The sequence below is a fragment of the Monodon monoceros genome, unplaced genomic scaffold, assembly GCF_005190385.1.
Source record: "Monodon monoceros isolate NGI ecotype Baffin Bay Population unplaced genomic scaffold, NGI_Narwhal_1 Super_Scaffold_18, whole genome shotgun sequence".
NCBI classification, from domain to species: Eukaryota; Metazoa; Chordata; class Mammalia; order Artiodactyla; family Monodontidae; genus Monodon; species Monodon monoceros.
This window is the reverse complement of record NW_021703774.1, coordinates 90756096-90768737: the sequence shown is the minus strand read 5'-3', so window position 1 is coordinate 90768737 and position 12642 is coordinate 90756096. Positions and strand designations below refer to the sequence as shown.

The window sequence follows — 12642 nt, the reverse complement described above, 5'->3', positions numbered from 1 at the left end:
TGCAATATTAATGGTAATTTATATTATGAAATTGTTCCCTTTTTTCCCATCTGTTGAGGTTTTACTCTTTATGTTTCAAAATATATTGTACATTTTGCATCAGTGTATATGGCTTTAAATAACACTGGAAACTGTGGCATTTGGAAAGAAACATAGTAAGTTTATATTGCATGGGTATAAGTTTCATCAACCACATAATATACTTGAGGGAGAGCTTGGGAAAAGCACATAACACATATTATTCATCAACAATTCAACCCCAGTCTCATTTAGAGTCTTACATAAAGGTGTTTCAATCTAACTTCTATTTTGCATATTGATCAAATAATCATACACACATCTTTAAAAAGCAACTAAAATATGTGGATATATATTTTAAAATATAGCAACATCATAAACACTAATGGTGTTTGTAATCAAGTTATCGAGTCACTAAATATTGCATAAAAACATACAGCTCCACAACAACTATACTCAATGAAAACAACTAGTTGCAGAAAGAAAATTTTTGTACCCTAGCTCTGAGTAAGTAGTTTGAAGAGAAAAAAATAACAACTGTGGAGATTACATAATTACATTATTTATTACTATGTGATAAGATATAATAAACACTGCTATATTTCTAGAAAAGTAGGAAATCCCTGAAGGCAGAGGAATTTTCATGTAAGATGTCTGAGGAAACTTACAAAAGGTGAGGAATTTCACCTGGACTCTCAAGAAACATGTTCTTTGAAAAGGAAGAGAGAATGGAAAAGTGTTTTCTATGAAAAGAAAAGGACATAACAAAAGGTATAGCAATAGAAAATGTAAAGCATGCTAAGAGAAAAGTGAGTGGTAGGAAAATATGAGATTCTGGCCTAGGGTGGTCCAAAGCCCACTGGGAGCTCCTTAAAGAGTTTGCAATATGGAAGTGGCATGATGAAATAGCATTCTAGAGAGATCAATGTTTAATTATTGGCTCTACTGCTTTTATTACTGAATTCTTACAATCACTTCTAAAGCATATGTAAAATTTATTTTTGCAAATAACATATAGAAATTTTAATGACTAGGTAACTATTACTTACAGGAGGCCCATCAGCACCAGGGAGTCCTCCAAGCCCTGGTTTTCCTTGTGGTCCCTAATCAAATAGAGAAAAATAATATTTTCATTTAAAAATTGAAAATAATGAAAAGTCTGACTTTGTACATAGTGATATACAGCCAATAAAATTCTTAACTTGAGTCACTGGCTTTCATCTATAAGCAACAAACATCTGAATACTTTTTAACATATTATGTAGAAGAAATGGTATATAAAGATAGATGAAAACCAAATTTAACATCTGTCAGAGACATGCTAGTTTTCATACTGCTTAATAGTCCTAAATGTGTCTTTTTAAATTAACAAGTTAGTTTTCGCATACCACAATAAACTGGAACTTATAGAATAAAAAGGAAAACAATATAGGTCAATATACAATCAATATACATTGATTTATATCATTGAAAAAGCAAACATTGGCTATTTCCATCAATGATGTTAATAAGTGCCAATTCACAGGGAACTATATTCAATACCTTGTGATAAACCATAATGGAAAAGAATATGAAAAAGAATGAACTAAATCACTTTGCTGTACAGTAAAAATTAATACAACATTGTAAATCAACTGTACTTCAGTAACTATTTATTCAACAGATTAATCTGTGTTTAATCACAGGGGATTTCAATTCTCATTTAATTTGATCATTGGTAAGGTTGGAACATGCTAAGAATGACTATTACAAGAAGTAGACCCTTCATTGGGAGAAAAATTGGCTTTCTGCTTAGAATAATTAATTTTATCAAGTCTTCAGAGCCTAAGCCATTATTGCTTACTGGTCAAGTCATTAGCCAGAATTTAGAAACAATTAAAAGGGCAAGGATATATCAGCAATCCTAGATGCTGGATGTAGGAGGATTTTTCCATTCTTAGAAAGTATTTAGAAAAAGCATTGTATTCATATACATGAATAGTACAGAATTTAACTAGAAAGCCTCACTTAAATCACTTAACAAGGAAGTCTCACTTAAATCACTATGGAACAACACACAAAAATAAAGGTAACCTTTAAATTGAACAATCTGGACTTTATAACTGAATTTAATTGCATCTCATTTACAGGATTTAAAAGATTCAATTCCCTTCACCACTCTGCAAAGTCATATACAGTTAAGTAATCTAAGATTATGAAACAATTGTTATAAAACCTGTTTTTTTTTTAATGGCAGTATTTTGCCTTTCACTCAAATCATTTTTTCTCTCTCAGTAAAGTCTTATTTCTTCAAAACAAAATGTAGATTACAAAGGCAAAACCATTCCAGTAATTATTATTATCAGCAGATATATTTCTAAGACAATGACCTTGTGTACAATACTACATGGATTTTATGTTGTTGCTATATATTTAAGGGTAGATGAGAAATACTAAAACTCTTGTACTATAGGATGATTTTTTTAATCAAGTTAAAATCAATCCATCTTTTTTAAAATGGAAGCTCCATGACAGTACAATATTTTATCTGCTTTCTTAACTGCTTGGTGTCTCCCTACAGGAATGGGGACAAAGTTAAATGAATGAATGCCATATTTTAGATTTTAATAAAATAGTTAAAATTTATTGTGGTCTCTATGCACTATGTTAAGCATATATTTATAAGTGTCTCTATGTGTCTATATGCATATGTCTCTAAGTGTCTATATGCATATATTTATGTGTCTCTATGCACTATGTTAAGCATATATTTATATGTATAGTATCCATTTTAAGTCTCAAGCAATTCCATGAAATATCAGCATCAAAGAGCTTGAGTAATTAACTAATGTTAATACATCACAGAATTGCAATATAAATGAATCCAGATCTGTAGCCATATCGTCAAAGTCCTTGCCTTTAACTAATATATATTTCGTGTCTTGCTTTTTCTTCTTTAGCTCATATAGTTATACAATACCATTTGTTTTCTGTAAAGCCATTAACATATGTGATGTAAATTCTGAAGCCATAAATTAAATCACAGGACTTAACAGTATATTTAAGTTATCAACGTGTCAGCAAAGCAATATAGTTGTCATCCATTTTAGTTAATTAGCTTGAACTTTATGAAATCTTTTATCACAAATATAATAACAGCATAGGCTATGATAACTTAGGACAAAAATATAAAAGTTATTGGGAATTAAAAATATATGACATTACTTAAATTATATTTAATTGTGAGATTATAGCATGATCCAACTGAAAACATTATTCACCAAGTTTTGAAAGACAAGGCTCTTGAGCCAGAATAAACAGAACACAGTATATCATAAAGAAAATAAAAGTAATATAGATCCAAAATAAACTATATACCATAAATGCAATACAAATAAAATGCATTTTCTTCATGTTCTTGAGTTTCTTTCTCCTTTTGATGGAAAGAGGCTGTCTTTGACTCAAGAGCTGGATATGTTCAAAGCAGAGAAAGAAGCGGCTTGTGCTTAAAGACAGCTCTCTTCCTACCACAAGAAGTGCAGTGAATCAGATTCTATATTTTACCTGTGACTCAACAAAGGGAATTCAGATATAACAGCTTTCCTTAAAAGCAAATTCTTCCTAGGAATCCAGTTCAGAGATGATAAAATTATTGTAGAGAATTCAGTAGGCACATGCCTCAAGTGCAATTTATGGTTATGATGAGCTAATCCAAAATATGTTAAGAATATATGTCCAGATTAAGATCTCTGATCTAAAGCAAAGATTTTAAATCACCTTTGGTACCTAACATCTTAAATAAATAAACCATTTTCCATAGCACTCTAATACTGTAAACATATGGAAAATATGCACAGAGAAAAAGTACTTTAAAGATCATTTAAGTTTGCTATGCTAATTCTTAACATTAATAATAAGTAACTTGGTAAGAATGTTACCAAAGGACTTGAATATATATTTTACCAAAGAATATATAGAAAAGGTCAATAAGCACATAAAAATATGTTCAGCATCACTAGTGATTAGGGAAATGCCAGTTAAAACCACAATAAGATACTATTTCACACCAACAAAAATGACCATAATCAAAAAGAGAAGCAATATTAGTATTGTTGAGAATCTAGAGAAACTAGAATCCTCATAAATTGCTGATAGGAAGGAAATATGGTACAACCACTTTGAAAAACAATTGGAAACTTCTTAAAATGTTAAATATAAATTTACCATATAACCCAGCAATTCCACTTCTAAGTATCTAGCAAAAATAAATGAAAACATGTCTACGCAAATACCTTTTTACAAATATTCATAGCAGCACTATTCATAATAGCTGAAAAGTTACATAACTCATATGTCCCTCAACTGCTGAATAAGTAAACAAAATGTGGTATATTCAATCAATGGAATACTATTTGGCAACAAAAAGGAGCAAAGTGCTGATACGTGCTGCAATATGGATAAACCTCAAAAACATTATGCCAAATGAAGCCAGACACAAATGTCACATATTATATTCATTCATATGATTAAATTAAAATATTAATTTCATTCCTATATCTTGTTCACATGAGATGTTCAGATAAGGTAAATCTATAAAGATAGAAAGTAGATCAATGGTTGTCTAGCTTTGTGGGTGAAATGGGAGTGCAAATTGACACAAGGTTTCTTTCTGGGGTGGTATAAGTATTCTAAATATGTGATTGTGGCACAACTCTATAAATTTACTAAAAATCATTGACTTGTACACTTAAAATGAGTAAATTTTTAGGGTATGAAATTAACCCCAATAAAGTTGTTAATTTTAAAAAAATTACATATTCATAGAAATCAACAAAAATAAGAAAAAATATATTAGAAAGAATTAGGTAACACTGTGCTGTAACTATAGGGGACAGGAAATATTACTTAGGGAATTTGTCAGAGGAGATAGGGACAAAAGACATCTCTTTAATTAAAAACTTATTCTTGTTTTGATCCAGACATTGAGTTATTAAAAAGAACATCATTTGCCATTTATACATGAGAAACGGTGGCAATAATGTCACAATTTTCCCTTAATTAGACCTTGCTAAAAGCCTTTTGTCACAAGCAAACCTAATTACATTTTTTAAATAATGAGAAATAAAAGAACCAAAATAAAGAGAAAACACTCATATCAGTACGTTTCTGAAATTAATATAGCTGAGAATGTCACATTTGGAAGTTATCCAAATGGAAACTCTGTGAAATTTTATCATTTACAGTTCAGAGACATATGAATGACTGCTGCTCACCCTGTGCTTTCATAATTTAACTCCAGATTAATTCTTTATATGCTGGGACATTTAAATATCTTATCAAAAACAGAAGGCAGACCTTATACCTCCCTAAAGTTGACAACACAAGCTTGTTTACCAGACATTACTAGAACAACAGAATAACTTACTTTCTCACCGGGAGGACCAATTGGACCTTGTGGACCAGGAAGACCCTATTTTAAAAGAATTCATTTCATATGTCAAGAATCACATCACAAGAATACACTTTTAAAATAGTAAATGATTAGCCCTCTATTTTACATGAAATGATTTATGAGAATCTATATATATATATCCCCCCACATTCCCCAGAAAGTTTTGCAACACTATGAGGGGTTTTACATAAGCTACTCTTCTGGCAACGGATATGTAATGTGATCCTATTCAGAACCCTCCTGCAGGTGTCCTGGCATTCCATGAACACCAAATGACTCATTTTTCTCTTGGAAGAAAGAGGCCTCTGCAAATTTGCTCAAATTTTTTTTAAAAAGAAAAGAAAAAAAAAAGAATCATCTTCCTACATTCACAATAAAAACTCTTAGCCCTACATAGAAAATTCTGAGGCTGTCAATTTTCTTGTATAAAGATACCATCTTATCCCATTATCTCAAAAAAGCTGTGACGGTTTAGACTTACTTGAGGTCCTGGATTCCCTTGCTGACCTGGAGGTCCAGGCTCCCCTTGGGGACCCTGCCATAGGAAAATATAAAGAGTCTTTAATAAAACTATTTCACATAATAGGTTTTTTCTTTTCAGTTGAAAAATAGTCCCCAAATCATGTTTCCCTATAGAGAATCCGGAAAATCTTGCAAAATATTAATGCTGGCAGAAGCACTTGGCAACACATTGTAAGAAATCTTAATTTTAGATTTAGCAACAAAAGTGGTTTGTTAGTACTTAGATTACAGAAATGAGTTATCTTATGGATATTTTCTACATACCATGTTCCCTTTTGGTCCTGTGGGGCCATCCACACCTGCGATACCCTTCAATGACGAAAAAAATATGCTTGAGTGTTAACAAGTTCAGATGCTACAATGGAAAATTTAGAAGACTAACCTAATAATATGACACCCAGTAGCCTAGGTTGACTAAAAAATCATTTTAGAACTTAATGGAAATGAGGCAAAAACCAAGGTCTATACTCTCCTCTCCATGCCCATGGAGACAACCTAACAGCATTTTCCACTGTGAATTCGGAATTTGACACGAAACAATAAAATAGGTAAACTAAAAGGAAGAGAAAAGAAAGAAGCCAGTGGAGTAGGGTATGCTCAGTTAAACTGATAGGCAGCATTATTAGGTCTTAGAATATAACAGAGCAGTAAACCCTTTGCTGTCTATTGAAAGCTTTCACAGCCTCCTGGCTTTAAAAAGTCTGGTAACAAGCTTTCCCTAGGAAATCTTGAATGTTTTCAACAATACATACAGGCTGTCCTGTAGGTCCTGGAGTTCCCCTTGGTCCTAGCAAACCTCGTGGACCCTAGGAGGAAAAGAAAAACACATTCTCATAAGAAATGCCTTCAAAACATGCCTCTTCCTTTAAATAAATATTAATGTAATGTTTAGATTAAAATATTTGTTCATCTTCTTTTAATGGTGTTTAAAAATGCCATTTTTATATGACACAAATATCTAGTGTTTATATTGATCCAAAAGCCAAGATGGACAAGAAAGTCTTAATACAGAAGCCGTATCTTTGATTTTTATAAATTTACATATGAATCACTTGGGAAATTTTAAAAATAGGAAATATTTTAATGCTTTAAATAAGTCACTTTTGTGTCATTTTCCAATTTGAATAGCAACACTGAATCTTATTAAATCTTATTATTCAATAAGATAGACTACACAAATAGAAGAGTCCTGATTCTCATTTATTTTACAGTTAAGTAAATTCCATCATGAAAGAATATTCTACTGAGAGAAAGAAACAAACAGCTGGATAACTATGTTAGCAAGATTATAGAAACCATTTGCTTGATTTTTAAAATTATTATGACTTAATTAATTTCTTCTCTTCTTCTTCCCTCTCCTCTATTTGTTCCTCCTTCTTTTCCTTCTTTAGAAAAGTGAATACAATGACTTACTGTCATATTCACTTGAGCTACTATGCCTTTTAGTTGACAGGCTCTATAATGTGGAAAACTAGGACTAAAACTAGGAGGCCTGCTTCTTGTCTGGTTCTTTGATTAACTAGCTTTGGGTAAACCTTTCCAATTCAGTTTCCTCATTTGTAAAAATCAGTGGAAAAAAAGGATATAATCTAGTAAATTTTATAGTTCTATCTGGTATATACTAAGCACCTCATTTTTGTATTTCTTCTGATAATAAGATTAATTTATCCTAAACACATAACTAGATTCTAGAGCTATTGATGATATAAAAACTGAAACAAAACAAAAAACAGCAACAAAAACTAGGTAAGGTTTTTGCCTGAAAAGATGTTATATCCCACAATTTTTTCTCTTGATTTTCTGAGACTTTATCTTTAACAAAAGAAGAGCTCTCAGTATCATTTTTAAATGTTTTTTTCACATAACAATTACCTGCTTAGCTTAGGCAAGACAGCAAGAGTCATCTGAGTTTATTATTGACTTTATATATGTAACACCAATCACTATTCCTTCAAAACGGGGTATTATTTAAAAAGAAAAAAAGAAAGTTGCTTACAGCTTCACCTGGAAGACCCCTTGGTCCTATTTCTCCATCTTCTCCCTGTCATGGACAAAATGAATGGGAGAGTGATGCAATCAGACAATGTAACATTTCAGCATGATTTTGTTCTATGTTTTAATTTTAAATATTTCTTAAAAGAAATGAAGTTTAATATACCCGCATTCCATCTTCGCCAGGAGGACCAGGAGGACCTTGGGGACCTCGTTCACCCTATTAAATAAATCCAAGTATAAGTAGAACACAAAATAAACTAGAATGTTTGTCTATCCTACAGCTATCCTACCAAATATAACGGAACATTTGCAGAAAAAACTTATGCTCTATTTTCCCTCCTCAAAACACTTCAAAGATAAATCATAATTTTACATTAACTGGCATTATATATTAGTATGCTAGGAAAAAATGTTCCCTCAATTTTGAAAACAAAAAGGTTTAAATGAAATTCCCAAATAATTTTCAGATATTTAATTATTACAAACTAATAGAAAAGTATTTTGCTGAAGACTGTCTTAAATATGGATACACTTTGCTGATTTTTATTTACATTTTTTCTGCTTCTAAAATAATTCTTATTAAATCAGCACAGTTCTAGAAGACTAAAGAAATTTTTGGATTATTTAAAAAACAAAATTATATATTTTTCTCAACATGTGACAGGCACACACTAAATGTCTTGCTAGACATTCATAGTGCTCTCTTTTCTTTATCTTTCTATTTTTTTTATATTCTCCAATTTCCTAATGGTTGTCTCATCTTCCTTCTTAACTTTCGGAGAAAAAAAATGTGAAGATCAAATTCTGATCTTTTTTCGAAAGACCACATCTTTGCTTAATTTCCCACTAAAAATATTGACTGGATTGTTGTTCAACATTGTATTTTGTTTAGCCTTAGTGAATTATAAGCTCTTGCACTGGATTGCAAACTAATATTATCACAGAGAAGTAGCCTGTGGTGTCTCAATCTACTGGAGCCATCTAATTAGTATAATAAAATACAGTGCCCAGTATATTGTTATATTAATGACAAACTGCCTATAGATGTCCTCTTTTGAGTATATTTCCACAGACAAAATGTAATAAGGAAATTGAGGCAATTATCAAAAAATTAGAGGCAAAATTAAATCTCCACACTTGTTCTGTAAATGTATTTTCCATATACGTGTACATAAAGATTCCACATCAACTTATGTTTGTGTAAACTGAGTATTTTAATGTCTAAAAGAAATTAAAGAACTTATATGAGTATCGCACATATAATTCTACTTATCTTTCTTCAAGTATCTAGTAGATGTACTAATTTATATGAGTTCACAAATACTTAAATTAATTTTCTTCTTATATCTTAGTGTATCAATATTTCGTAGTATTCCTGTATTATCTCAATATAAAAAGTATACAATGTACAGAACGGTATATCTTACCCTGTGACCCTTGTCACCTGGCAGACCTGGAAGTCCATCAAATCCTCGATCCCCCTGTAAAATCACCATCACCATCATCATCATCACCGTCATCATTATCATCACATTTCCAGCTTATTTCTGCACTGTAATTTGAGTGTGAAATGTTCTTTCATATCAAGAAACTCTATTTTAAAATATAAAAATTTCAGGGGTGAACTGAGATACGAGATCTGAAAATACAAATGTATGAGATGAGCTCCCGACCTTGGCCCCGGGTTCTCCTGGCATTCCCCTTCCTCCATCAGCACCCGGACGACCCTGATAATACCAAGAACATGACTAAGCAAAAGGGATTCCAAATAGCACAGAATAAAAGAAAACAAAATAACTGATGATTTCAGATGCCCTCAAAATGTACAACGAAAACTAACCATACCCTTTTTCCAGATTTTCCTATTGGACCAGGAGGACCTTGGACACCACGAGGGCCCTATACAAAACATCATAATTAATTAATTTTATAGAATTCCTGATCAATAAACTTAATCACATCAGGAGAAAGGGCTTTAGAAATTTATATCTTCTTAGCTTTACCTTAATCATTTTAACACAAGAAAATAATTTCTTATGTAAAATTCTAGATAAAGCAAAAAGACAAGAGAATCGATTTTTCTAAATGGTTTCTTGCCAAAAAAGAGTCATGCTATTTTATTAAGTTTATATAGACATGCAATTACATTTAAACAAAAGGCATATAAACTGATATTTTAAGCTTTAAAAAAATCCTCAATTACTAAATATATTCTCAAAACCTTGCAGTTTTACATTTCACTTGACTGAAAACACTTCCATTTTATTCCTCTTCTCTTCGCCTTCACCTTTCTCTTCATTTTTTGGAGATCCTATTCTGGATATTTATTCTTTTATTGCAGGTATCACATTGAATTATAATTGTCTTTTTTTCATAGTTCAATCTCCCATTAAATTGTTAACTACTGTGATTTTGGACTAAATCTTTTTCTCTGTTATACTCCTATAATTTAGCACAGTGCTGGTACATATTTCCTTTAATCATCTACAAAATCCTGGAGGATCACTTGGCAAACCTTAATTCAAATTATTGACTGGCACCATGCCATGTCAGATTAAAGTTTAAAGATTCTCAATATCTTTCTTGAAGCAGTATAATACAATGTTATATCAATATACAATGTCTTACTTGTGAATTAATATATGTGATTTTTAAAATAAAATTACACAGCTAATAATAGATCCAATATAGATCCAGTAAAAATAGTATATAGACCTTTGTATTTAATTAACTACACCCTTTTTAAGTTTAAACAATATGCATATAATGAGTGAGGTAGAAAATGCAACACATATTTGAAATTACAAATAATTCTTATGATTACTGTGAAATGTTGATTATAGAAATATGAAATTAAGGTTGCCTAATAATTAGAGGTTAAAAGAACATAGCTTTTAAAAAACTATTGCAGCAAGAAAACTCTATCCTATACCCCAGCTGGAAGGCAAGGAGCAATAATAACAGGACAAATCTTGTTAGTTTTCAATGAAAATGATCCTTCATTTGATATTGCATCTCATTGGAGTTAAGGAAAACTGCAAAGACCATGAAAACTACTGCAGCATGTTTTCAGATTCATCCATTTTGTAAAGAGGTGAGTCTGACCCAAAAGTTCATAAACTTTGCAAAAGACATATCAATATTTTTATACAATTCTCAGTTAAGGTACAAATGTTTTCCATTTCTTTATGGCCACATTTAACAAGCACGAAAAAGAAGGTTGCCACATTCTGTGTCACCCAAATATCTTTCTAAATTTTGGGGGGATTTTTTCTCATTTCAAAATAAACTGTGGTGCATCCAAACAGGGGCGTATTATACAGCAACAAAAAGGAATAAACTATTGATGCACTCATCAACTGCAACAAACCCCAAAGGCATTATGCTGAGTGAAAGAAGCCAGTCTCAAAGATTACATAATGTATGATTTCATTTATGTAATATTCTTGGAAACATGAAACTGTAGTGATGAAGAACAGATCAGTGCTTGTCAGGTATTAGGGGTACGAGGAAGTTGTGACTGTAAAGTGGCACCAAGAAATTGCTTGGGGTTATGACTGTGGTGGTGGTGACAAAGAATACATATAGGTGTTCACATTCAAGTTTACATTATAATATTGTTAAAATAAAACTAATTTTAAAAAAAGAAAAAAATTAGTTGGATGGCTACTTGAGAGCTCCTGTAGCCCAATCTGAGTTTATATGTTATTGAGTATATCAGAAAGCATTTTCATTAAAAATGAATTTTAAAAATACATCACATTTTGCTTTTACAGTTTTCTAGAATAAGTATAGTTCATAATGTGCTTATAGTGAATGTCTCTATCTACTTATTATCATTCAAGGAAAAATAATACTTTTAATTTGGCACCATGTAAATATAATGTAAGATCTTTTTAATAATTTCAGGTCAGATGTTCTTAATTTCTCTTAATTTCCTCAGCTCTACAAAGGGCTTCAAATTAGCTTCTTTTAGGTATATTAAATATTCTTTCTGAGAGAATTTACTAGATTTTATTCTCCACAGAAAACATGTTAGGCTTGTGGCAGGGCCACTATAAATACAATTGTAATAGTACTTCTCTGTTCTGTACAATCTCAAGCCAATTTAATGTTCTGAAGACCTATTACTATCAAGACTTTCCCATTCTAGCTTATTATCTTCTTTTAATATTGTTTAAATTAATAAAGTTATTGGCAGTCAACTGACCGTTAGAGATGTTTCAATTGAAAAAGGTGATGTGAGCTTAAAGGTAATGTAAGTAATTTCTTTACTCATAAAACAGATGGTAGACACTTCAATCACCCTAATAGATAAAATAAACTCAAAAATAAAATAAGTGAAATAGGTTAATTTTTACCTGAGGACCTGGATCACCCCTCTCACCTTTGGCCCCAGAGGAACCAGGCCCCCCCTGTAGAGAAAAGGTGAAGACATAATCATTTAATCTTGTAATTCCCTAACCAGTTTTTTTCCTACCATTTTCACTTGAAATAATTAAACATTATTCAAAATACATTTCTTCAAATAGTATGATTTTATTAGTTAATACAACAAAATTTTCAAGTCCTCTGATTGAAATACATCTCTTCTCAGATTTTGACTGTATTCCAGTGTGTGAACTATATTTAAAAGTCTATATTTTACTGATAACTACACAGAAGCAAATTTCATG

At 31.2% G+C, this 12642-nt stretch overlaps 1 protein-coding gene across 4 annotated transcripts in view; it reads right to left on the bottom strand.

The window, feature by feature from the left end:
• COL11A1 (collagen type XI alpha 1 chain) overlaps window positions 1-12642 on the bottom strand; it is a 196526-nt gene that overhangs the window by 98139 nt on the left and 85745 nt on the right. For all 4 annotated transcript variants that reach the window (XM_029228484.1, XM_029228483.1, XM_029228486.1 and 1 more), the window contains 11 exons: window positions 12328-12381; window positions 9812-9865; window positions 9640-9693; window positions 9394-9447; window positions 8130-8183; window positions 7968-8012; window positions 6724-6777; window positions 6236-6280; window positions 5931-5984; window positions 5423-5467; window positions 1068-1121 (listed from right to left, as the gene is read on the bottom strand). In XM_029228484.1, coding sequence (XP_029084317.1) covers window positions 1068-1121; window positions 5423-5467; window positions 5931-5984; window positions 6236-6280; window positions 6724-6777; window positions 7968-8012; window positions 8130-8183; window positions 9394-9447; window positions 9640-9693; window positions 9812-9865; window positions 12328-12381 — 567 coding nt within the window. The remainder of the gene's footprint in view (window positions 1-1067; window positions 1122-5422; window positions 5468-5930; window positions 5985-6235; window positions 6281-6723; window positions 6778-7967; window positions 8013-8129; window positions 8184-9393; window positions 9448-9639; window positions 9694-9811; window positions 9866-12327; window positions 12382-12642) is intronic.